We start from the raw sequence: 27,693 nt of genomic DNA, 5'->3' as shown, positions 1-27,693 counted from the left end.
TAAACTTAAATGTAGTCCTGCTGTCATTTTTGTGCAAATAAAGTAAAGAACCCACTGGCTGAAAGCATACAGATAACCTCAAATAACCATTTTATTACAGTTCTTATAAAAACACAAATTCATTGCTCAGGCATGATATATTTCCCAACAAACATTCAATGTGGATTTACAACTGACAGGTATTAACTTAGGATGTTTGACAATGTAATGAGTCCGCATAGGCTTCCCACAATACCAGCTTAATACTACTAGTCACTTAGACTAGACTACCAAATACTGCAAGTTATAATTGCATAATGAATTCCCATTTTAAAGACATTTCTTGCATTGCAAAGCTCCAATGCCACACCTCATTTAATTTTATTTTCTTAACACTGTGAAATTAAAGTCTTCCATATCAAATGAATGGTCAAGGCCGAGCACTGATTAAATGATCAATTAAACATATTCCAACTTCACTTGGTGATATTACAAAGAGGCAGTTTTCTCAACGCTTGACACTTGAGCTGTCATCTATAGGGCACTATCTGCCTGGTACACTATGATAGAAACAGAGCAAGTTCTCCCTTTTTTCAACAAAAGACAACCAATTTCAGGCACTATAGGGTTTATGTGTAGGACACATCAGTATTCTGGATGTTCCGTCATGACAGATGGCAACTGTGTTCTTTTCCTATAAGCACAAATTAATATAAAACATTACAAATAAAAGTAGAGCAATACATTTCATACACATACTGTATATAGTATGTAATATATTACATAATGCGTAGATGCAGTTAATCCTATAAACAGTACAGAGTTTCAGAGTGAGGTCAGGTTTGATGGCAATTCTCTTCCCTTTCAGCCCAGTCCATTACAATGCTCTTCATAAAAAGCTGATAAAACCATTACAAAGTAAAATTAAAAAGTTAAAATTAAAAAGTATATCAGAAAAATAAATTAACACCAAGAGCGTTTAAGACTGGAAGGAAGGAAACATCAGAACAAATTTACACTTTCTATGTTTAACTCAGCATGTTACCAGTCACTGATTAGGAGTTTCCCCTATCCATATAATCTGTAGGAGGCTACTATCTTCAGTGGTGCTGTACTGTGCAGAGGAAGTGAAGAAGCCGTAGGACAAGGTTGTATTTATGTGTGGTCTTGAGGGCCAGGTAGAGGATGAACATGGAGGTCTGATGTTGCCAATCATGCGTCGTTGAGTACCTGTCAATTGTGTTAAGAAGCATCCGTGTTAACATTTATGAATAACACTAAAGTATAAAGAACATATTAATCAAATTTGAAAATGTATTTTATAATTTACCTTTCTTGCAAACTCAGGGAGGACGAATGATGCTTTGTGAACCTCGGGGTTGTAATATTTAAGGTTCATGGTTTCCATTTCTTCTTTTGACAGTTCTTTCACTGGTTCCTTGAAAATCGTTTCCTAATTCAAAAGAAGGAGAACTTCAGTTGTTTGACGGTCACATATAAACAGCGGACAAACTTGTTTTGCCACAAACTGATTTTTACAATAAGCCAGGGGCATTTATAGGCAATCTGACAACAAACAGGTGTGTGGTGGACGGTGAATGAAGAATGACTAGCCCGCTTACAGAATTTTTACTGCACAGCATGTATCCAATTTGGCCACTTGGATAAGTTGGGATGGTGCCGTAGGCATAGTTCACCACAGGGAATAGCGTCTTGCAGAATATTTGCATCTCCTTAATCAGGTCCAAATGGAGCCATTGACACTCTCCTGTGAAATAGACACAAGAGCAAAAGAAAGGGCTTGTTCATTTCACTTCTGCATTTTTTTTTCTTTTAGCAGTGTTCCATCTTAAAAAAGGCACACTATGCAACATTTTAATGAAAAAATAAACGATAGTCACACACAAATCATCCCTGTCATAGTAGCATTTGTTGGTTGTTTTGTAAACAGATTAAGTTCTACCACCGCAACTCCCTGCTACCTACGCTGGAGGGAGGACACTTTCTAGTAAGACATATCAGTGTGTTAGCCATTGGGCTAACAAAAGCTAACCATACTCGAGCCGGCTCAGGTGGTTAAGCGGCTTGGCCATGATCCTAGGGTTGGCGGTTCGATCCCCGCCCGGCCACCTGTATCATGGTTGTTGTGTCCCTGGGCAAGACACTTCACCCACCTTGCCTTGTGTGAATGTGTATGATTGCTGTATGTTTGAGGTGCTGGTCGGAGGGGCCGATGGTGTGGAATGGCAGCCACGCTTCTGTCCGTATGCCCCAGGGCAACTGTGGCTACTATCGTAGTTTACCACCACCGGTATGACTGTGTGTGAACGAGTGGAACCTGGAACAAAGCGCTTTGGGTGCCTTGAAAAGCGCTACATAAATCCAATCCATTATTATTATTATTATTATTATTATTATTATTATTATACTACTAAGCCTGACCTGTGACAGAAAACAAACTGCACCATGGAGACTGGTCAGACAGAGAGCTGTGAGTAGAGAGGAGAAGGATGACTGCTGTTGGGATTCACATGCACTGTCTAGTGCCTTGGCTGCCACGTGCAACGCCTTGTGTGCCCTGGTGCCGTTATTGGTTGAGGGTTCAACACCCTCCATTTGCTCTGCTCAATTGATTGACGCCCAGAAACGTCCCGGCGGAGCAAAGAAAAACAAAACAAAGCTAAAACAATGATTCTACTCATTTCTCCAAACTCAACCTTTAACAAGAAACTGTGAAATATGAAGTTACCCTGGGAGCAAAGAATTCCATCGTTTCTCAAAGCCGTCTTCATCAGCTGAAAGTAAGACTCCTTGAACAAACTCTCAGCGGGTCCTGCAACACAAATCAGAACAGAGAATGGGACTGAGACCTATGACGGTTGGCAAAGACAAAGGTTACACGATAAAATGTCACTCACCGACAGGGTCTGAGGAATCGGTTATAATGACGTCGAAGGCATCCTGGTTCTGCTTCATGAATTCAAAGCCGTCGCCAACATGGAGGGTGAGCTTGGGACTGAAAAACCCTTTGGCCATTCCTGGGAGAAACTTCTTTGATACATTTATGACATCCTAAGCAGCAGAGAAGATCAAGGTTAACATGAGCATGTGTTACTTTAGTATTGGCAAAACAAACACATGTCAGACAAGTGTTACTGCTCCCACCTCATCTATCTCACACATAACTACAGATTCCACCAGCGAATTCTTCACCACTTCCCTCAGCACCCCGCCATCTCCTCCGCCAATAATCAGCACCTGTAAGTTAACATGGGAAACGTACTGACTGTCAGGACGGGAAACATGACTCAGTCTGAGCTACACACTGCATTATTCTATGTATATCCAAACAATACATCTAAGTGATACCTTCTTCGGGCAAGGATGGCTGCACAGGGGGAGGTTTGCGATCATCTCCTGATAGGCAAACTCATCTCTCTCTGTGCACTGGATCACTCCATCGAGCACCAATACATTCCCATAGGTTTTACTGAAAGAGTGACATAAGAGATTTAAACTATTATCCAACTCGGAATGTTTACATGACTCGAGTAGAATTATTTTAGCTATAATATTTAATGAACATGATAACTGTCAGTGACGTTTACCGTTACTGTCCTCCATTCACTAAGAGTTACATTTACTACTGCTACCAACCTATTTGTAGTTAATGTTAGCTGTACAGCTTGTTTGTTTGTGAGCTAACAGCTGGAAGAAAGGGAAACAGCTGCATGTTCTTCTCCAGGTTGTTTATTCATGTTTTGTACACGCTAACAGCTAGCACCGTTAGCCAAGTTATGCAGCTCAAAGTACTCACCTCTTGAAAACCAGAACATCTTGAAATTTGGACTTCTTGTTGTGGAGCACTTCTTCCACCTGGAGGCTCATTGCTTGTCCCGGCCATAACGTGCACGTTTCCGTAAACCATCCATCTTTAATGTTGTCCATGCCTGCTACCACAACAAGTGATAGTAACGAGTCTGCAAGTGTGGCGGTGGGAGTGAGAGAGTGACAAAGATCTGACACTTGACCGTCTCCTAACAGCTAAACACGATGCCTCATGTCATAACCAATCGGATGCTGCTAACCTCAGTGACGTGAAATCTCGCTAGCCAATGGAGCGGCAGGATGCACCGGTTCGTGTATAGTTTGTTTGACCTCGCAGCACCAGCAACGCCCATGGCGCCGCCCTGTTGAAGTCTGTTAGCATTTTGAAGCTCCATGCTTGTAGCATGAGCGGCTGCATGGCATGGATACAGTCTGTAACCCACGTGAAGCGCAGCCACGCTGGTATAATACTGAGCCTGCGCGGCTGGGGAACAAGGATTGGAGTGGAACATGGACCCTATAATATGTCCATTCAATGGCCCTCATTTATCAACCGTGCGTAGACCATGGACCTATAAAGAAAGGCGTAGACCAGAAAAGTGGGTGTACGCACATTTCCACGCAAACCTCGGCATTTATCAATATGGACGTGAGAGTAGGATACGCTCAAATCCCACGCCAGCTCTCAGCTCGTGTACGCAAGTTTGTAAACAGCATGGACTCGCAGTGCAGGCTGTGCCGGGTAGCCGATTACTTTGTTGGACAATTATTAGAAGATAATACAAATGCAGTGTTTGCTCAGACCGAAATAAAGATATTAATCACTTAAAAATGTGCAGCTTATGGTGTGCAACTGAGTAGGAGAGCTGATTCAATAGTGCGCACACCGGCCACAGGAGCGCTGCATGGGACTGCGGGCAGTTGTCTCTGTCTTGGAGCAGCTGGGGCACGGGGGCTGCATTCATTCAAAATGTTAGCCTAAGTATTACATATGTAGTAGGCCTACACTGCTCTTTATGATAAAAAATACACGGCACAACATTCAGCTTATATTTTATTTATTTGACGGACTTTTTAGATGTTAGTTCCTCTTTTAATGTTTCATTGATCGCTTACGTAAGCGAGCGATTTATTTCCACCGTTAACCAGCACGTTTTTCCGATCTGCTGGTGGAGCAGGACTGTGGGCGCTCTCACAGCTGATCGTTGCCGGGTCGGCTTGTGCAGCTGACGGCCACTCGTGCCAAGCGCATGCTGTCATACAGTAAAACGCAAAATGTGTTATTTTTAGTTTTTAAAACCCTTTTGAGTAGTGCTATCTAAAAGGGCCAATATTCTAATCATTCAAATCTCTGCAGACGTGTATTTATTTTATGGGGACCATTATCGGACAGTTGGTGCGTCTTTTTCTCCTCTAGGCCTACCACTTAGGCTATATTATGCCGCACCCCCAGTTGGTTGCATTTCAGAACAGCAACACGCTTTTTTTAGTGGCGATTTTTGAGTCAGACCACTTTTTCTTCATCTATGTAAAGAAATGGCAACATATAATTGTAGGCCTACATGATGTTGTATAGCATTTGAGCGATAGCCTACTGATGTAAACCTAAAATGCAAAATCCTCAACAGGAGATCGTTTGTTGTCAACACCAACGCTGTTGACCGCAGCAGTTATTTCCTTCCTAACTGCTGCCTTCTGTCGTTCTTTGATGCCACTTGTAATGCTCCGAAATGAAACTCTCTTTTTTTCTTCTACTTTCGCCGTTCTGTCAATTTCTACTTCAGAGAAGTTCCTCTTCTGTGCCGTAATGCGCGTATCCATGTCGTAAAACCTCTGGGCGAGACCTCTAAACTGAGAAAATATAGGGGCGTGATACGATTGTTTTCAGCTGCCGCATTTATCAATAATGGCCTGGCTTACGCTGAGATTGGCAAGATACGACTGTTTGATAAATCCCACGCGATACCTGGCGTAGAGAGGTATTTGCGCCAGAATCTGCACCAGTTTCCACGCAAGTTTGATAAATGAGGGCCATTGAGTATAAGAATAGGGGATTGATTGACTGATGGGGGCTACCATCTTTTTGCCGTGTGTGTATGTTTATTTTCTAAGTAAAGTAATTTATTTTTAATATGTCTATAGGTCTTGCCCCTGGAACAAGAAACAAAAGAATCCAGCAGCACCATCCTAAACATTTTAAACCTAAGCCAAACACGGGCCATCTGGGCATGTTTGACCGTTTTTGACAATTATAGCAAAGCATCGTCCTATATCTTTGTTTCACAAGAACTGCTTTTAATCTATCTATTAGTTTATGAACTTTACTTTAAAAGGTTAGGCCTACTTCTAAAGGCATTTCTAAACAATCATACAGGGTAACAATTGTAGGACAGAAAGCCAGGGTTCTCAACTTTTGGAAATTGTTTAGAGTGAGACAGAAGCGGATTTCCCATGCGAGCGCGCGAAGCGCGCGAGTGAAATTTTATTGTGTGTTTTTAACACAAGTTCAGTTCAGTATAATTTATTTGTTTTAGGTAAAATATAGCCTATTGTTGTAATTTTATGATGAAAGTATAACTGGATTAATACCAAATGCCAGACTAGTGAGATGGGTGTTGGGCCTAGGGTAGTTGTTCGGGGTAGTTATTTCAGTAAAACTCTTAGTTCAGTTCAGCAAATATGGATACTGGATATTACTGATGCTCGCTGTTGTAGCTTCGAGTGGCAGATTTTGAGGCCTTCAGGATAGGGGTTTTCTGGCTCCCACTTGAAGCACTGTGGCTCCACACCAGCCATTTTGACCATCATAATGGACGACAATGTTGCTTCTAGGGCTAGTCTGTTTCTGGTGCTGGTCTTGTTAAAACCAACCATGGAGAAGACTATTTTGGCGTCCGCATTTGAATGTGGGAGCACTAAAACCAACTTGGCCCCTCAACTAGTAGGTGAAAAATAGAAAAGCAAGACCCATATAACATGGGTCTGCAGACCAATCTTCTGAAATGTTTTTACAGTTGCAGAGTTTAAGAGTCTGGGCCTATTATCTCATAATCCATCTATGAACCAACTAGTTTCCACAATCTTTTTTTTATTTTTGCGGGGAGCATGCACAAGCATTATTCATAGAAAAAAAAAATGTGGGGGGCCCCACACAGGGTCTTGAAACGGGCCCCGAGATCGTTAAGACCGCCCCTGCACGCTTGTCGCGCCTGACGAAATGCTGCGGCTTCTCTCTGCCCGCTCGCCTCTCCATTGAGAGTGTATTAGTGGGCGCAACAAACTCCTCGGCCCGTGTGAAACGGCCTTAACTACTGAACGAAGGAAATCAAATTAGTTTTTCCCCAAAAAACAGGACAAATTGTGTCCCGGGAGAGATTTTTCTTTCCCCGGGACAGCTGGTGAAAAAAGAGAACAATTTCGGGAAAAACGGGACGGGTGGCAACACTAGGTGATGGTGGTGACGGCCAGGATTTATCGAAGCTATATATATATAAAAAAAATAGTTTGGCAGAGTTATAATTTGCGTGAGAAATGCAAGGTGTGGCGTGGAGCGTGTGAATTGCCTGAAATGCGTGTGTCTCACTCTCATTGCGTGAGGGTTGAGAACCCTGCAGAAAGCACACTATAGCCTTTAGTTTTCTCAACTCTTGACACTTTAGCATCCATCTAGTTATTTTCAAAAACGGGCAACCAATTTCAGTCACTATAGGCGCCGCCCTATAGTGCCTACAAATGGTTGCCTGTTTAGTATTCTGGATGTGTGACAGATGTACTTACAGTAAGTACAGTGTACTTTCCTATAGATACAAACTGACAATAAACATTACAGATAGGATGTCACAAAGTTATGGAATTTTTCATTGAGTACAGGTGTCAATCATGAAAATAAGCAAATATGTTTGAACAATTTCGAATTGCATACACGTTATTTACCTTTCTTGCAATCTCAGGGAGAACAAATTATGCTATGTGAATTTTGGGGTTGTAATAAGGTTAATATTTCCAATTTATTCTTTTGACAGTGCTTTCACTGGTTCCTTGAAATGTATTTTCTTTTCCTAATTCAAAGAAGGAGAACTTCAGTTGTTTAATGGACATGAACAGTCACAAAGAAACAGCGGGCAATTTTTCTTTCAGAATGTTATTATTTTTTTACAATAAGCCAGTGGCATGTAGGCCTTTAGGCAATCTGAAGGGTGTGGTGGACTGTGAATGAAGAATGACAAGCCCACTTAAAAATTTTTTACTGCACAATATGAATCCAATTTGGCCACTGTGATAGTGCCGTAGATATAGTCCACCAAAGGGAATAGGGTCTTGCAGAAGGTTCAAATCTCCTTTATCAGCTCCAAATGGAACCATTAACACTCCTGGGAAACTGACACATGAGTCAAAGGAAGGGCTTGTTCATTTCCTGTCTGCCGTTTATTTTGCAGTTTTCCATCTTGAGGTATTGAAAGACTGACTATAAATGGGGGCATAACAGCTCGAGATGAGGTCATGAAAGCCCTAAGTAACTAGCTTTTTTGGTAGACTTAAAATAGGGGGATGTAAACTGTCATATGTAGCAAAGTTATGACTTCTACTCTTGTCTACAACTTTTGTCAAATGCATCTTGGTTCTGCTTTGTGAATTCAAAGCCGTTAACAGGATTCGTCCTGAGAGTAGCTGTGTGGCAGATCCATGATAGCCTGGCACCGCCCGCCTACCTACTTCCGCTCAGTTTTCATTGCTTCTGTTTATCTGTACAGATTAAATGAAGTAGGCCTACAATGGTCTGGTAAGAGTCGGACCAGGCTAGATGCATGAGTCTCCAAACAAGACATCACATGATCAAGTTATAGTTAACCCAGTAAAGCCATGCCAGTCTGTGCATGGCTTGCAATCAAATATAGGCTTATACATTGTAGGCTACGATCATCAAGAGCTACTAACGTGTATCTTTTTATTTTAACGTGAACGTTAGCCTCCTTTTGTTTGTCTGTTTACACAAGGCTGATACAGTAGTAGGTATGCTAACACAAGAGAGACCATTGTATTCAGAGGCCAAGTTAATAAAAAGCCCAGCAGACAAGTCTAACTAAGAGAAGTACAAAAAAACACTAAAACGGATAGCCAGGAGTCAGGATTTCCAGATTATCCTCTTTCATAGTCACATGTGTAAAGTAGCCTAAACAATGGTTTCTGCCGAATAGGGCCTACATAGGCCTATAACATTAGCAGTCTTGCCCTAAATGCTTGAAGGGATAGTTTAGTATTTTTGAAGTGGGGTTATATGGGGTAGACCTAAATAAAAATACTCAGAATAGAGTCTTACATTCCTTCTTTGTTGTTGTTGGTTTTTATTATTAATCTAAGTTATACATTCAGATATAACGGAGTAGCCTAATAATAACCCCACTAGCACACACAATTCAGCGTTTTTTCTTTGTCATATTGGAGACATTATTTTTTGTCATTAGGCCTAGCTACTTTACAATAGGTGCGTCATGTAGGCCTAGGCCTACGTGATATAATCGAAGAGATACCTTGATCAAGTTATAGGTAACGTAAAGTGATGCCAGTCTGGGCATGGCGATCAAATATACTGATACATTGTACTATCATCAAGTGCTACTAACGTGTAGCCTATCTTTTTATTTTAACCCGAACGTTAGCCTCCTTTTGTTTGTAGTCTAGGTCCTGGGTAAGATTTGTATGCGCTTCATTTAACGGAGAATATCTCAACTGTTAAAGACTAATGACCCCCAGTGAACAACGTGGGATGTGTGACAAAATCTCTATCCGAGGCGAAAGTCCTGAAAATGACCACAACAGGTTACACTAGTATCACACTACGTGGCGAATGGGACTTTTTTTCCTTTATAGATATCCTCATACTTTTTTTTACCAGGTTAATCTTCATATTAAGAGGGATACTTTTTGTATTACACTTTGTCTAAAAAATAAAATAAAATATGCAAATGAGGCAATATCTTATTAAATATGCGTAGCACATATAAACCCTTTAGTAGAAGTCCTGGATACGATTTGTATGCACTTCATCTAGCGAAGAATATCTCAACTGTTATAGACTCATATGACCCCATTGAACAACATGGGATGTGTGACAAAATCTCTACCCAGGACAAAGGTCCTGAAAATACCACAACAGGTTACACTAGTATCACACTACGTGGTGAATGGGACTTTTTTTCCCGTTATAGATATCCTCATACATTTCTACAAGATTAATCTTCATATTAAGAGAAATACTTTTTGTATTACACTTTGTCTAAAAAATGTAATAAAATATGCAAATAAGCCAATATCTCATTAAATATGTGTACATATATACCCTTGAAGTTACAGATTTTCTGAGGGGTTCACAATGTTCACAAAGACAATGATCATAAGGTCATAGAAGAGTGTAAACATTCTGATTTGATATATAACGAGATGGCAAAAAAACAGTCAACCTATTACGTACTGTATGTACGCATATTGAATGAGATATTGCCCAATTTGCATATTTTATTAAATGTTTTAGACTAAGTGTAATACAAAAAGTATTTATCATAATATTAACCTGTAAAAAAAGTATAAGGATATCTATAAAGAAAAAAAAAATCCCATTCACCACGTAGTGTGATACTAGTGTAACCTGTTGTGGTATTTTCAGGACTATCGTCCTGGGTAGAGATTTTGTCACACATCCCATGTTGTTCAATGGGGTCATATTACTCTATAACAGTTGAGATATTCTTCGCTAAATGAAGTGCATACAAATCGTATCCAGGACTTCTACTAAAGGGTTTATATGTAGGCTATGCATATTTAATGAGATATTGACTCATTTGCATATTTTATTAAATTTTTTAGACAAAGTGTAATACAAAAAGTATTTCTCTTAATGTGAAAATTAATCTGGTAAAAAAGTACAAGGATATCTATAAAGGAAAAAATAAAGACAGTCCCATTCACCACATTCTAAAACAGTTGAGATATTCTCCGCTAAATGAAGCACATACAAAACTTTCCCAGGACCTCCACTATTGTCTGTTTACACAAGGCTGATACAGTATATGCTAACACAAGAGAGACCATTGTATTCAGAGGCTAAGTCAATAAAAAGCCCAGCAGACAAGTCTAACTCTAACTAAGAGAAGTAAAAAAGAACACTAAAAGAGACAGCCAGGAGTCAGGATTTCCAGATTATCCACTCTTTCATAGTCACATGTGTAAAGCAAACAATGGTTACTGCCTAGCTAGTACATAACATGAGCAGTCTTGCCCTAAATGCTTAAAGTGATAGTTCAGTGTTTTTGAAGTGGGGCTGTATAGAGACAGTGCATGAAATAGGCCACGCCCATGGCCACGCCCATCGTGGGGGAAAACATTGAACAGCGTTCCGTTCACTTTGTATTGAAGGAGACCTGTCTTCTGCAAACAAACTTAATTAAAACTTAATCAAACATCCATTTAACGAAAAAACGTTACTTTCTTTAAAGCCACGACTCTTGTCTGTCTATACGAGCTGTTTTTGTGAAAAATAATTGAGTAATTTTCAATATTGAGGTGTTTTTGTCCGGTCGGACCCATCGTGGGGGAAACCGTTGAACACCGTTACGTTCACTTTGTATTGAAGGAGACCCGTCTTCTGCAAACACACGTAATTAAAACTTATTCAAACATCCATTTAACTAAAACACGTTACTTTCTTTAAAGCCACGACTCTTGTCTGTCCATACGAGCTGTTTTTGTGAAAAATGATTGAGTAATTTTAGATATTGAGGTGTTTTTTCCCGTCCGACCTGGCTAGCCTACAGCAGAAGGCTAACATTAGCCTAGCATAAAGCATACATTAGTTAAGAGTTTTGTCTCGATATGGAAAATTACTCAATCAATTTTCACAAAAACAGCTCGTATAGACAGACAAGAGTCGTGGCTTTAGAGTATGTAACGTGTATTTGTGAAAGGCATGTCGTATTACGTTTTTATTAAGTTTGTTTGCCGAATACGAGTGTCATTCAATAGAAAGTGAACGGGGCGCTGTGAATTGTTTTCCCCCACGATGGGCGTGGCCTCAGATTATGACGCGTTATGCACTGTCTCTATGGGGTAGGCCTAAACAAAAATACTCACAATATAGTCTTAAATTCCTTCTTTGTTGTTGTTGTTGTTTAATTATTATCTAAATTATACATTCAGATTTAACAGAGTAATAATAACCCCACTAGCACACACACAATTCATTATTTTTTTTATTGTCATATTGGAGATATTATTTTTTGTCATTACTTTACAGTAGGAGCATCATGTAGGCCTACGTGATATGCTTTTGTGCATGTTTATCTTCGCATATCACCCTCTTTTTTGTCTTCCCAGTTAATATCTTGAACTACTTTCCCCCTGGCACACCTTTCAGCCTAAGCCACTCTTGTGTGACTTGTCCACTTGTTTCGACTTGTAGCTGTCAACCCCTGTCAGCCACACCTGTAATTTAAATTTCTCTTATTGCCACAGGGACTCATTTTCCATTTCTTTAATTGCAGAGTGACAGTTCACCTTAGGTTTAGTGAGTTACTACTAGTCGTCTGTATTTCTCTTTTCTAAATAGTATACTTATCTTTGGAAAGTGTGGAATCTGACAGAGTAAAGTCACTAACACTCCTTGTCAGCTTGCTCTGGCCTGTTTCAATACATTTGCCATTAAGTTCTAGCCTGGAAATCCTGACCCTGATATCTTGAACGATAGAGGGTCTGGCGACGATCAATAGTAATTTCCAACTCTAGGGGCGGCTCCTACTCGTGCATTTCAAATGCCACTGCACGCAGTTGGATAGCACTACAACCAATCAGAGCGATGCACAAGTGACGTAAGCCCCGTTCGTTTAGCGAACAGCTGTTAAACTGTTCAATTAAACGTTTGCCGTTGTCGGTCGGCAAAACAGAACATTCCACTTACTTGCTAGTGAAAGCTATGAGTCCCGTCTTCCAATTCGTTAAGGGTCGAGGCCAAAGCAGTCTCAAACTCACACAACATATCCGCAGCCATCTTTGATGTTTACTATCACAGCTTCGACGTCGCATGCACGTCACTGTCGTCATCCGGTTACGTCCTCCCCAGAGCACCATATAAAGGGCTCTGGCGCGCCCATATTAGATAGAACCAATTGAAACGTTATACCAGATTTCTGGTATTCTTGATAAGCTTCAACGGAGGGTGTCCAGACCAACACGCGCAGCAAATTTAATTTGCCTGCGCCTAGTGGCAGGTCTGGGAATGCCAGGCTAATTAAGTTCAGAATACAGGTGCACTCCAAATTAAGGGGTGGCTGGTTTGACTAGAGTTGCAGGTGTCAGCTAATTAGACTGATAGCGTCAACACTTGAAAATATCAATCTTCAATCCCATTTTTAAATCCCACTTCTGCAGTTATATTTCAAAAAATAAATAGTTTAATAAAAGGTCTTGCCTAAGTTTTAGTTTGTCTATTTAAAAATGCCTAAGTGTGCTTACATAGCAGAGATTGTAATAACCAAGGGAAAATGTAACGCAAAGGCCAGCAAACCAGTCAAACTCTTCAGGGCAAGCCAAGACAAATTTTCAGCAAAGATTACAAACTAGCCGAGTCACTGTGACATTAAAGGAGTTGGATGTTAATGAGTCAGAACTGATAGTCACAGGTGTAAAACTAATAACAGTGGTTGCTGCATGGCCCAGAGCAAGAGCATTATTGATCCTTTTTTTTAACACATAATTATTAAAACGCAAAGTCCCAGATTATTCCAACATACATGATGTTCATCATGCCAAGGAGCATAAATATAGAAGATTAGAACTGATTTCCAGGTTAATTGAAGGTACGTACCTAAAATGTTTTACTTATGTCAATATACCAAGCTACTTTCAACAAATGTATATTTATGTGCATGCTTTTGGAATGTAATAGTCTATTGAATGAAGCCATGCTCTACCAATATACAGTACACTCACCGGCCACTTCATTTGGCAATGTACTCAAGTCAAACCGAGCATCAGAATGGGGAAGAAAGGGGGTTTAGGTGACTTTGAACATGGCGTGGTTGATGGTGCACGGCAGGATGGATCCATACTTTCATGTTTACGCCAAATTCTGAACCTACCATCTGAATGTCGCAACTGAAATCGAGACTCATCAGACCAGGCATGATTTTTCAATCTTCTATTGTTCAAAATTTGTGATACTGTGAGAATTGTAGCCTCATTTTCCTGTTTTTAGCAGTGTGGAGTGGCACCCGGTGGGGTCTTCTGTTGCTGTAGCCCATCTGCTTCAAGATTGGTCGTGTTTTGCGTTCAGAGATGGTATTCTGCATATCCTGGTTGTAACAAGTGGTTATTTGAGTTATTGTTGCCTTTCTATCATCTCGAACCAGTATGCCCATCCTCCACTGACCTCTGACTTCAACAAGGCATTTTAGGCCGCACAAATGCCGCTCACTGGATATTATTTATTTTTCGGACCATGCTCTGTAAACCCTAGAGATGGTTTGGAGTGAAAATCCCAATAGATCAGCAGTTTCTGATACTTATACCAGCCCTCCTGGCACCCTCAGTATTGCCATGTTCAAAGTCACTTAAAACCCCTTTCTCAGTTTCAACCTCAATAAGCTGTCCCGTCCAGGTCTACATGCCTAAATGCATTGAGTTGCTGACATGTGATTGGCTGATTAGTCATGTGTTAACAAGAAAATTAACGGCTGTACCTAATAAAGTGGCCGGGCGGTGAGTGTATGTTACAAAACTTCTGTGTGACGTCACATCACACCTCCATCATACTGGGGTTCACACATTTTCAAAAGAGTCATCCGCAATTCCTAGAATTTTGGAAGCAAAGATAAAAATGTATTTGTTGGTGACATCCACACGAAAACACCTTAAAAATATTTAGTCCACTCGCTAGTCCGAATACGCCCAAGTTTACATTTCTCTGTAGCTCAGCTTTGGTATGCTTAAAAGAAAATGTAGGCAAGAATTAATTTCCTTTAAAATCATCTTTAATACAGAGGTCTGTTGTTCCACTTATGTACAAAGAAACTTATTTCACAGATTAAAAAAAAAAAAAAAAAAAAAAAAAAAAATTGAAATACTGAATTTAACTTTTAAAAAGTATAAAGGGGGGAGCATTGTGTCTGCAGGATGAACAACATTTTTCAAAATAAGATAGAAGACAACATCAAAGAGAGTTTCTATCTTTTGGGCCAGTTGTGCCGGAATCCTCTGTAGAGAAGAAATAGACACATTAAAACTAGATCCATTTTCGCTTATTGGATGGATGAATGAAGTATCTATCAGTCAAAAGCCAGAGTGGCAACTATGCTGCAAGGTTTTACATTTGATTTTATAATGTACAGTATATCAGTTACGCTTACCTGTCAGATTTTCCAGCCATGTATGACATACTTCGGTTTCCAGCTCCAACAGTGTTTTTTTGACCCTTTTGTCCCTTCTGTTGGACACAAGTTTCAAACTCAGACAAAAAAACAAACAAAAAACACACGCATTGTTCAATAGACAAATCAATTAACAAAGAAATACCTTTTTCTTATAATCTTGGCCTTGCCGGTTTGGATCAAACTGAGTGTTGTCCTTCGCTTTGTTACCTGTGAAAAAGATGGCGCACTGATTTGAATTCATTTTTTAATAAAAACTTTCACTGAATGTAAAATGAGGAGTGATATGTCAGATGTAAAGAAAAAAAAACACATATCAAAGGGCATACCGGCAAAGACTTTGAGGTCTGACTGGCTGTAGTCGAAGGGCTTGAAGCTGTCTGGTGGAGGTGGCTCTGGTTTCTGTGGCGCGTCTGCAGACTTCATCAGCTTCTTACTGGGTTTGGGAGTTAGCTCCCCAACCTCACTGGTCACCCTCTCTCTCTTCTTTCCTTCGCCTTTTACAGATTCCTAATGAAAATTGGTCAGCAAAGTTTTATACTTTAAACTTTCATATTCAGGGGTTCATGGTGCACCATTGAATTTGCATTAAAAAACACAAATACTAAATTATTAAAGGTTTTAAAAAATAATAAAAAAAAGATTGATATTAACTGGCTTTTGCCACACAACACTTGTTTTCCTTTGCTGCATATGAAGCACATATTTATTTTGTTCCCCACTCAACAATATAATACTGAATGGGCCTCTGATTGAAATAGTTACATTGCAATTAACTACTCAAGCCAATATTATACTGAATCATTAGCGATGAAAACAGCCTGAGGTTTAATGTCTAGCTTTTGCTGCCATCTAAAGGCTGTTTTTTTTTTGTTTTTTTTTTACTTTGCCTCACATCTACAACACCACATATTTACTTGATCATTGGTGTTGCCAGACAGAATGAAAACCATTTAAACTTTTAACCTGTAAGATTCAGTACATCAGTGCACTTTTGCCATAGATGATATGCAAGGGAAGGAATGGGTAGGTTGGAGTTTCCCTGCTGGAGCTGTTGCCCCCGCGACCCGACCCCGCATAAGCAGATGAAGATGTGCGAATGTGTGGTGTGATGTGTTACTAAACTCCAAAATGAGATTGAAGTTGCAATCACTGCAATGTGTTGTCTAGTTAAACAAGGGGGATGCTGGGTGGTTTAAGATTAAGGGAAGACACTACAACATCATATCGTTATAAATAATTAACGATAAACTAAAAGATTCGGCCAAAACAGATTCTTTAAAGAGAAGAGTAAACCATTCTTATCTATTTTTTATAGTTTTTTTATTGAAGAATGCTGAAGATTTTTACTTTGACAAGTTGATGCAGTAAACTGTTCATTTGCTAACAAGGTTTTTATGGTTGCAAATCAATGATCTGAAAAAACAACAACATGTTTTTCATGAGAGTAGAAGCTTTGGAAAACCACACAAACTTTCAAAATTAAAAATAAGCCAAGAAAACTTTGCAGCCAAAGTGCCAGCTTACACCGGCAGCTGGCTGGCAGAGCCAATATTTTCACACAGCTTGCTGTTTGGGCGAGTGTTATTTGAGTGTTTTTTTGTTACTTTTTACTAGCCAAGACTTGTGACTAGAACTAGACGGTGCCAACGGGGCTGTTCACAGTGAAGGGCAGAGAGGGGAGAGGTGCTTCCAACAGGGACGGGAGCGAGAGTCAAACGATGGTGACCGGTCTTGAAGTAATATGAAGTACAGAGACTTTTTAAGTAGCTGAGATTTAAAAGAAGAGATCAAACAATATATGGTGGCAGGAGTGGCAGTAAGTAACCGAGTGGGAGGGTGCCAAACTGTTCCCCAGGGAGACAGGCCTAACAGGAAGTGGGCTTTCAGGCAGAAGAGGAGCTATTGATGTTCCCAGCGGAGGCAAGAGAGGCGTTAAGTGGAGGACACGTCTGTCTGTAGCGCTCCAAACCCACGCTCTGTGTTCTTCCCTTGGCACAGTGTGTGACTGATGAAAAAATAAAAAGGCCACAAACATGCGGGTGCCGCAGATTGGCAGCAGGGGGTTCACTAGCTTGTGAGTCACCTTATTTATGCACACAAACACCAGCCATGTCTTGAGAAAATTGGGGGCATCGCCAGGGGTTTAAAGCGGCTATTACAGCACTATCTTTAATATGCTGTGTCAGGCTCTGGGGTGAATATAAACTCCTGTTTTTTTTTTTAAAGGATTTAAAACCCTCCTGCCCAACACGGACATCGACACTGAAGGTGACAGAGTGTTAAGCCTTATCCGAAGTGGATGAGAGGAAAGGAAAGGAAAGGAAAGGAAAGGAAAGGAAAGGAAAAGGGCGCAAATGACTCACCGCTGCTTGTTGGCGAACAGTTGGAACATTCTGGAGAGATTCCTGGTAGCTCTGTTTAGCCTTTTTTCTTTCCTCTGTGAAAACGAACATTAAAAACACAATTTAGGAACACTACTTTAGAGAAGGGTTCATTAAGAAAAAGTGAGAGCCCATTCATTACCTGTCGCTTTCTTCTTTTGCTCCTTTGCTTCTTCCTTGACTTTCCTCTTGTCATCCAACTCCTTCTGTTGTTGTTCAATACTCAGCAGTTTCCATCTTTTACTAATCTGTAAAAGCGAGATGGATTACCATTTATAGTTTGGAGGACAAAACAAATATACACATGACTGTTCTGAGCGCACCGATTACCTCAAATATTTTTGAAGATGGGTCAAATTTGGCGTTTTTGCTGATGTGCACATCGGTGGAGGGTAAATACTGAAAGCGAACAAGAAGACAGTAAACCATTGTGTGTCCGGTTCAATTGATCGCAAACAACACTGAGGGTAACTCACGGGTCCTCGCTTACCATCCTGAAAGGGTTTTCAAAAGCCTCAATGATACGTCTGGCTTTCATTTGAGGCACAGGGAGCGACTCTTGGTCAGACTGGGGTTTCAGCTCCTTTCAAACGGAAGAGGGAAATGTTCTCATATTAGGCATCGGAGTAACATACAAATGGCCTGACTGAATAAAGTGCACTTAAAGAGAAACTCTACCTCAAACAGAGTGATCTTAGCCTTTGCCACTAGACCACTTGTTTTCTGGGAATCGACATCCATCATCTCATCTGTGAAGAGCATCCCTTGTTTCACAGGCAGTTCTGAAAAATCAGCACGTGTGTTAAAAAACGTTTCATTTAAATCCCCAGGGTGAGGGAATGCACAGCATGTTCTAGCATCAAGCTCACCATCGGTAGAAAAGGGGAGGAGGTCGATGTCAGAGACCCTGGATGTATCATGAGGACCAAACAACGTGACGTCGGGCTGAAAATTGAAACAAAAATCTAATTTATTACTATTATTTCTACCAGACCACATACAAGTCGATGAACTTCGTCCTTCTGAATTAGGAGTTGTTGTTTTTTCTTTCAATCTAGGAATACAGAGAAGTGGATGTCTATCTCGGGCAAGTTGCAGGTGATTTGAGAGCATGAATACATTTCAGACTACTGTTGATAAAGGATTTGATTTTTAAGCATTATCTGGATATGAGCTGTGAAACATGGCTAAAATCAAATGTTTTAGTTTGTTTTCAGGTTCAAAATCAAAAGATTTTCAGAAAAGTGAAGATGGAGAAAAAAAGAGGGTTGTTTTCTCTCTTGTGCTTTAGGAGTCTCTAGTCACACCAGTGACACCGTATTACTGATGAAAAAAACCATTAAAAATAAAAAAGGGCATTTTGCACAATAGGTGACCTTTAAGGCACTTATATGAATACCATCTCCATCACACAAACAGAGAGGATGTTTTCTAACCCCACCTTCTTTAGGGGTGTGAGTCCCTTCTTCTTCTGAGCTGCTATCTCAGCCTGTGTGAAGTGGAGAAAACATTGCATTAAAACGTTTGATTGATAGAGATATCTTCATTCACTTGCGTAATGCAACAACACAAATACTGAAATGACATTGCAGTGACATGGTGTGCCCGCTTGTCTCTCCTCACCTTAAGGAGTGGCATTTCTCTGGCCTGCTGCACTAACAAATGGAGTTCGTTGACCTGCTGCCTCACCAGCGGGGGCACGGGGTTACAGCAAGCAACGATGCCCTGAGGCTCTCTGACCAGATAAAGACAACACACTGTAGTTGGGAGCTATGATTTAAACACTAAATTCAGCTGGAGGAACACACACTATAAATGAATCAAAAACTTTAAGCGTAATTTGAATCCACTTACTTGGGCAGCTCCTCAGATATCTTGATCATCATGTGAGTCGGCAGGACGAATCTAAAAACACGTGCGACATTTTGTTAGAACATGTTAAGAAAGGATTGTTGAAGGATTCTAAAAGTGGGGAGATTTGCCACAAAATCCTGTGGGTTGCACACAGGATTTTGTGTGCAACCCGGACACGGGTTATGAATTGGAAAACAGCTCTAGCAGATTTTCCCCCAACAGACAGTCCCAATCCATTTCCAAACAGCCTACCCGGTGCTTTCATCTTCCTGCCTGGCCAGCTTGTCCCTCCAGGCAAACAGCAGTCTGAAGGCAGTGAGCTGCTGGGTGTTAAAAGACCTTTTCTGCTTCCTCTGCTGCTCCAAATAGGACTCCTCCGTGAATACAGGCTTCATATATTTCTGTATGGGGCATCATGACATGGTGAGTCGTGACAAATGTCGCAAAAATGCAGGAGATAATGGCGAGGAATATTAAATTCATGAAAAGCAATAAAGACACTATTGTAGAACTATTGCATAGAGAGAAGGTGGATTTTAAAGTATAATTTTAATATTTATGATTCGTGGAGTAAGATTTGGGCGCACCTTGAGGGATATGTCTTTGCTCTTGTTCCAGACCGACTGCAGCAGGCCCGGCTGGCCGTGGTTGAAGTCCAACAGCTGCTCCCTCACACAGTCATAGATGTAAAGGAGGTAGTGGGTGTCTGTCCGTGCATACTGCACCATCTCTTCTGGCAAGGGGCTAATAGGGCAAAGTAATGGGAGATTGTTTGTTAAAGAGTAATGTCAAAGCAAATCTGACATACATGACGGAGTCAGTGATTCTGGGGAGAGTTTGTTGTCAAAATCACTTTGTTAAAATCAGTTAATATCTCGTCACGATCTGTTACCTGTCTGTGTGTGTGCTTAAATAAATTAAGTGTTAATACACAGCCTAGGCTCTGTAAATGGCCATCTTGCAAGTTATGGTGGGCCCCCTTTGTTTACATATCCTTTGATTGTATACAACAATTTACAGAGCATGAGCTGTACATTAAAACCAGACAGGACAGGTGTCGGATCGTGAGGAGATATTAACTGATTTTGACAAGAAGGGGATTTTGACAACCGGTGTTCTCCAGAACAGACTCCACCTTTAAGAGATGAAAAAGAACATGATCCCACAGTTAAAACCTAAACAGTAAAAACAACAAAGCTTCAAATGACACAGTGTCACTGTCTCCATACCGAATCCTCCAGTCGGCCAGCTGGTAGCGTTTGTCCGATTCCACGCTGCAGAAGTGTCGGAGCAGGTGGTCCAGGGAGTGTCTGGCCAGGTTGAGAGCTCGGCTGGCCTGATGCGTGTCAAACATGTTGACCACATACAGACCGAAGTCCCTCTGGAGCCACTCCACGTCCGAGTCAGCACCGTGAAAGACCTGAGGGGGGAAAGGGGAGTATCGTTAAGCTCCAATCTCTCTGCGCAGGTGCCCGGCATATTTTAACATTTTCATTTGACCTCTTGTAGATTTGAAAAATATTAGATCTTAGAACCATTTAATGATATTTAAAAACTACGTACTGGCATGTACCATTTTTTCCCCACTTGGATTATTTTCAGAGATCTGTCAGTGGTTCAAAGCCAACATGGTGCTAACTTTCACAGGTATCCTACTAGTCATGCTGGCTCCCACACACACACACACACCACATGACACCCGCCAACTTGATCAAACATAGAGGAAAGCTGTGGAGCTCTGAGCAACTCTAAATACATTTAGGCTCAGGGGTTTCAATATGAAACCTTTACAGACTTAACATTTGCTATGTTGGTGGAGATTTTCTTCTCCAGGCTATTATACAATTTTTCAATAGCAGTAATAGAGTTAGTCCATGTGTAAGTTCTCTATGAAAATGGGATTCCTTGAGGCCATTTTAACTGCAGAGTTAAATGCGAGCGCACAGATTTACAACACGGCCTAAAGGGCGAGTGGAATAAGTGGTCGGATAACCAGACGGATTTCCTAAAAAATATCCTCAGTTGAATCATCTAAAGCACTTATATTTGCACCAGAAATACCTGTCATTACCGCCCACTGCATTGTAAAACGTTGTACGCACACAACTACTGCATGTCCACAACTACTGCATGTCCAGTTGACCACAGTTCAACAAGGATGTGGCGCTGCAGATCTTATAGTTGTTTACAACTGACAATGACTTCAACGTTAATCTTCTTTTCTTTGTTTCAAACAACCAGTGAAGATTAGACCATATGTGTGCTTCTTTAAATTCTGTGCTGTGGTTGCTCCGTGCATTCCACTCGGTAAAGCTGGGACTAGCAGAGTTGCCATTTCCTCAGATTTGAATGATAAGGTTGCTGGGTTAATTGTTCATTCATCACCGAGAGCGAATGGAAAACTACGGTTGACTGACAATAAAAACTAAAGAAAAATGTCTGTTAAAAGCAGCCAGACACATGGTTCATTGGGCCATTTTGAAAAAACAATTATGAAGACCTTCTCTGTTGACAGTTTGAGGCCATAAAACAGGAGAAGGGGGACAATTGTGGATGTGTAGAGCGGTCTCATTTTTACCTTGACAATAGCCGGGTCAGTGAAGGCCTCGTTCAGGATGTACAGCTCGCTGCGGAGCTCCAAGGTGTCGATGATGAAGTCCTCGTCTCTGGTGGAGATCTGCATCAGACTGGTGAGGCCCAGGAAACTCCTGTAGGAATGGTGCTGCCATGGAGAAACAGCGTGTTAACTAAAACCTCTGCCTGTACAAGAGAACCTGCAGGTTCCACAAGGGCCCTGACAACACAGGGTTTTTCCTGCATTCAAAAAATTTTGGCGCCCGCCAAAGGAATTTTAGCGCCCGCCAAAGGAAAATCCTCAGCGCCAAAGTGTTTTTTTTTTTTATATATATAGATAAATAAATAAAAATCTACTTAAAACGGCTCCAAATGTGTTTCCATTTCCGCGCCATTCCAGTCATATTACTTGCAATCTCAGTTGTAAAAAAATAAATCAGGTCGGGGATAATCGTTATTAAACTATCATTGTTCCGCTCGCCGGGGCATGCAGGCTTATAAATGCAGCGCACCCTTTCAGCCGTGCGCTCCGCTCGGCCCCTCCCTCACCTGAGTTTAGCTATCGGCTCGTCCAGAGTATGAGGGAGATGTTGCGCATTGCCGGGTGTTTTGAAAAACTTCTAGATGACGAGAATAAAGGTAAAACTAATTGTGTTGTCTGAAAACACTTCAGACTCACAACAGACTAAAATAATGTGCAAGATTTGTCACACGCGAGTAACGTGACATACGCGACCGAGAGAGAGAGACAGAGAGAGAGAAAGAAAAGTGATATAGCCTACGACCTGATCTGCACCTCTAAACATCCCGACCAATTTGTTTATTCACTTTAAGTCGAATCATAGTGGTCTATGACCAAGCAATCAATGAATACAAACACAGGAAGTTTAAAGCTCCTTGACTCCTGCCACCACAACTGTCAACACTACAATGCAACAGCCTATCCAGCCAGCTCCATGACATAAATAAATCATGCCCTTACATTCAATGCTAGCAAAAGACGTGCCCTATCAACACCATTTACAACTGGTTATTTTTATTTTGACATATTTTTTTTTTAATTATTAAAAATATGTTTCACTTATTTAGCCTATTTCTATTCTCTGTTTTCAGTTCAATTAGGCCTTTGTTTAAAGTCCAAAGTCATGGTGTTATTAGAAAAAAACCTTGTTAAAAGTAAAATAAATGCATAATGTTCTTAAATCAATGATTAACTGTCTTTAATAATCGTGATAACACAATGTGATTACTCAAAATAATCATGATTATGATTTTTTCATAATCGAGCAGCCCTACCTTCTTCCATGGTTTAGATCAATTAGAAACAATTAAAGTATTAGGCCTAAATAGGTAGGCCTAGTCATTATTAGTATTTTGACTTCATATATAGGTTGTTTATTGTGATTTCATAAGCGTCAGTGAGCTCCATGGTAACACAGTGATTGACAGGCTGACTGAAATGCTCTTGAGCTGGACAGAAAGTCCCCTCTCCCAACCCAACACCCCTCTTAAAATACACAAACCGTTTGCCTTTACTGTCGCGACCCCAAAAAAAGTCGGTCGCGTACTGACCCCCCAAAGGCCCATTCTGAGCCAGGAAAAACCCTGCAACAGCCTCAAGATTAACAACAGCAGTGAATCAATACCTTCCCCACACAAAATGTCAACATTATAAGTCTCGCAAAAGGCACCATCTGCTGCTCAGATGTTGTACTGTGTCACATCATAATGTATATTTATTGTACATTAAAAAGGTGGAGTCAGTGATTCTGGTGAATGTGCTGTTAAAATCACTGTTTTGTCAAATTCAGTGAATATCTCCTCACAATGTCCTACCCGTCCCTACTGTGTCCCAGTGTTAATACACAGCCTAAGGTCTGAAAACGGCCATATTGTTAGCTACAGTGGGCCCCCTTTGTTTACATACCGGTTAACAGAGCATATAGGGCTGTGATTTAAACCCAGATTTTTTTTTCAGCATGCACACACAGTACAGACAGGTAGAATATTGTGAGGAGATATTCACTGATTTTGGCCAAAAAGTGATTTTGACAACAAGCATTCTCCAGAAACACTGACTCCATCTTTAGAAGATACTTGTCTAACCCCGTACCTCGAGGTCCACTGCAAACTCAGACATTCTGCACAGCTTCTCATTTAGAGCCACCAGATCCTCTAGTGAGTCAACGAAGGAGCAGTTGGTCTCATCAATCGGTTTGTACATCTAAAAATAAAATAAAAAATCCATAAGCAACGGACTGGGTTAAGGCCAATGCAACATTCAGAGGATCATAACATACTACACTTACACACTATAACTTACCTGCGGTGTGGGCTTAGACAGAAGGCTGTCTGCTGTGGTGAGATGATCCAGTTCATATTGGTATGGGTGTGCAAACCTACATGGAGCAAAAATAAAAGTTTAGAAAAGTAGAAAGAAAGAAGGAGCTGTGTTTTATTTTGGTTGTACCTTTTTTAACAGTTAACATACATATTACACACATCCACATTAAGACTTCTGATTTCAATGATTTCCACCCCTCTTTTATGTATTGTATCATTTTTGGTTATAAATATCTTAATTTCTTGATATTTTTTTTTCCGTGTTTATGACATGGGAGAAAACGTTATATGTATTACACAGAGGACAAGTCTTTAGAGCTGCAACGACTAATCGACGAATAGATTATTAATTGATTATTAAAATAATCGCCAACTATTTTGATAATCGATTAATCGTTTAGAGTAATTTTTTAATACAAAATGTCCAAATTCTCTGATTTCAGCTTCTCAAAAGTGAATATGTTCTGGTTTCTTTAGTCCTATTATGACAGTAAACTGAAATATCTGTGCGTTTTGGACATACCAATACATTTAAGGACGTCAACATGGGCTTTGGAAAATTTATCAAAATTTTTCACCGTTTTCTGACATTTTACGGACCAAAACACTAATCAGACAGATTAATCGCTTATCAAAATAATCGTTAGTTGCAGCCCTACAAGTCTTACATGTCTTCAACGTGTTCCTGAGTTCTCTGCTGGTGAATGAGGTCAGCCAGGGCGGCGGGGACATCCAGGTCCTCAGGTCTCTCTTTACGGATTTGTTTGTTTGTGAAATCTACCAACAGAGAGAATATATATTACAAATGTTGAAAGGGTCAAGATTATGAATCATATGCAATAGATGGGAGACACAAGAGTAAAAAATGACGTCTTACAGGAAGGAAGGGGCTTCACTGCGTTGGGCTTGATGAAGATCTTGGGAATAAATGGCGTGTTGCTGTTGTCAACCTTCTCCCTGAATTTCAGCTGAGGCCTGGCCACATTTTTGGCGTGGAGCAGTCGGAACATCTCCGATCGACTGCCAGAGCCTGTACCCTGATCAATGACAGCAAGGTTTTTAACCAAAAGGTATGTAGAGTTAAGAATATTTTTTGTTCTTTTCTTTCAAAGTTGTTTTTATTAAATGTCAGTTGCAAAGAAATTGCAGCACAATGGGTTACAACATTTTTTCCCCATTTTTTACCCCGAACACACCCCACCCCCACACAATCCTGCCCTAAGAAGTCAGTACACAAAATAATACAAAACATTAGAAATGGCAGAAACTAAATACACACTCCAAGAAACGAAAACAAACAACCAACATGAAACAAAAAACATAAAGAAATAAAATTGAATTAAATGAAAGAGGGAAGGGGGTAGCTACTCTTCTATTGTTGTTGTTGTTGATTTTTTAAAATAATTTAGGAAGGGGCGCCAAATTCTGTCAAATTTATTCTCGGATCCCTGGGTAGTATAACGTATTTTCTCTAAATTCATACATGACATAATGTCTCTAATCCAATGTAAGTGGGAAGGAGTGAATATTTTTTGTTCTAAGCGTTCCTACAAATTTAAAAATGAACCTTTCTTCTGCTTTTGAAGTGCTTGAATGCCAGGACTGCCACATTTAAGCTTGAACGCAGCTCAACAACAACAACACAAAAAGTATAAGAGTCGAGGGGTTAATTTGCCAACCTTGCGATTCCAGCTGGAAACGACGATCTTGGGAGGCTGAAACCCTGCAGGCATGACAGGCTGCTGGGTCCTGTTCACCCCATCAGCTTCATCAAGAAGAATCCCCTGGAAATCACATACAGGAGCTCAGTTGGCTTGCAAATATTTTTTTCTTTTACAAATCAATTCAGAGAGAACACCAAAGCTGTGGGTCGTACCACTCTTTCCAGGATGACGTCGTTGGAGTCCACAACCAAGTCAAACCTCTCCTCCAGGCCTGTCAGCTTGTCCCTGTCTCTCATGTGAGATCTGCAGCCGTGGTGCTGCATCAACTGACTCATGCTAACACAGGGACACAGGCAAAGACAGTCAATCAAAAAGAGAAAATGTGTCTGTTGAATGTGTCAGTTGCATGGGCTCTAAGGTTCACATGAATGAGATAAGGAGCCAACATTGGGCGAGACATGGACAAGGAGCAACAACAACACACACACTTACCAATGCAAGAGCTTATCTCCCTGACTCTCACAGAACTCCTGGAAGCCTGGGAAGCTCCGATAGAAATCATACTCATCCCCAGCTTGAGGCAAGGCTCCAGACGCCTTGGTGGCAGATAACACAGCACCCAATCCATACTGCAGAGGAGACACAGGCTCAGCTGTTAGTCAGTACGCTTTAAAAAGGTTTTCAATAAGTCAAATGTAACACGATTAAAAATGTAGGGCAGGGAAACACTGACATACGATGTTTATGATAGGGGTTATTCACAGACACGGTCACACATGGCAGAGATACTTAGTCTAGTTTGACTTGTTTAACTGACATCAATGCAGCGTTTAAACTATCAGCTGATGACAATGAATCAATGACACTTTTGATAGTTACTTGTTTTAGATATTTAGGTTTTAAAAACAGCAACTGGTGACAGCTCCTCAAGCTAAATTAAATGGCTGAGAGCGTAGAGAATATGGGTGCTGCTAAGTGAGCCATTTCAAAGCCATCATCACTTTGTATATCAATACCTGTCAACGTGTTTGCCGACGCCATTAATGAATATGATTTATCGAATATGCAAATGCCTGTCTATGAAAACATTTCCCTTGAGACGGGCACCTTTTTAAGCTAACTAGCACAAATAAAGAGGCTCAGCTGCCGTAAGACGGACTTCAACTTTACTAATGAACTGGATAAGTAGCCTATATCTGACCAGATCTCACATTTCAGACACATACGCATGCTTTCTACCAATATCTAACTTATAACAGCGACGACTAGAACTCTCAGTCAACAGGCTCTCCTCCACGTTGCCCACACACTGACTGCTGCTAGCCTGAAGCTATCCTCAGTTCACTCACTTTAACGAAAGAGTCCGCATCTTTAAAGCCGGGACACAGTTCGGACTTTTCCTCGTCGTTGGTGTCTGAGTCGGTGTTTTGAAGGCCACCCTTCGTGGTATATTTACTCTTTGAAGAAGCCATCAGCTAGTTCGCTACTGCTGTGTACATGTGTGTCGAAGGAAGCAGCCACTTTCCTCCGTGTTTTCTTCTGAGCGGATAGAAAGGAAGCCGACGGCGGGACAGCGCCACTCAGCGGTGTGGAGTAGACACGCCGCAAAGGCATACTAAATATTTTCTCTCAGGGGCACTTGATTTATCGGGA

General features: G+C 40.7%; 1 protein-coding gene across 1 annotated transcript; it reads right to left on the bottom strand.

Moving 5' to 3' along the window:
• Window positions 1-79: 79 nt before the first annotated feature.
• On the bottom strand, window positions 80-27,560 carry srm (spermidine synthase). The gene is made up of 34 exons (XM_080031718.1): window positions 27,390-27,560; window positions 26,533-26,669; window positions 26,253-26,376; window positions 26,056-26,160; window positions 25,254-25,413; window positions 25,045-25,153; window positions 24,357-24,432; window positions 24,147-24,257; window positions 22,038-22,181; window positions 20,689-20,879; window positions 20,047-20,203; window positions 19,712-19,860; window positions 19,460-19,510; window positions 19,229-19,340; window positions 19,047-19,094; window positions 18,475-18,550; window positions 18,284-18,387; window positions 18,096-18,188; window positions 17,936-18,004; window positions 17,748-17,853; window positions 17,588-17,661; window positions 15,551-15,731; window positions 15,367-15,431; window positions 15,201-15,277; window positions 14,597-14,606; window positions 4,138-4,291; window positions 3,797-4,016; window positions 3,349-3,469; window positions 3,145-3,237; window positions 2,898-3,051; window positions 2,729-2,812; window positions 1,602-1,747; window positions 1,310-1,432; window positions 80-1,209 (listed from the first exon to the last, which is right to left on the bottom strand). The coding sequence occupies exons 1-34, from the start codon at window positions 27,510-27,512 to the stop codon at window positions 1,192-1,194; spliced, it is 3,765 nt and encodes a 1,254-aa protein (XP_079887844.1). The 5' UTR covers window positions 27,513-27,560; the 3' UTR covers window positions 80-1,191.
• Window positions 27,561-27,693: the final 133 nt, after the last annotated feature.

This window comes from Ammodytes marinus (assembly GCF_949987685.1).
Source record: "Ammodytes marinus genome assembly, chromosome: 7".
NCBI classification, from domain to species: Eukaryota; Metazoa; Chordata; class Actinopteri; order Uranoscopiformes; family Ammodytidae; genus Ammodytes; species Ammodytes marinus.
The sequence above is the reverse complement of the archived record's forward strand: the minus strand, read 5'-3'. Positions and strand labels throughout refer to the sequence as shown.

Coding starts and splice junctions, on each gene's coding strand:
- srm (XM_080031718.1), bottom strand. CDS start 27,512: ATGGCTTCTTCAAAGAGTAAATATACCACGAAGGGTGGCCTTCAAAAC. Junction 19,511..19,711: donor CAGGAAGATGAAAGCACCGG/GTAGGCTGTTTG, acceptor ACGTGTTTTTAG/ATTCGTCCTGCCGACTCACA. Junction 17,662..17,747: donor GCAAAAGAAGAAAGCGACAG/GTAATGAATGGG, acceptor TCGTTTTCACAG/AGGAAAGAAAAAAGGCTAAA.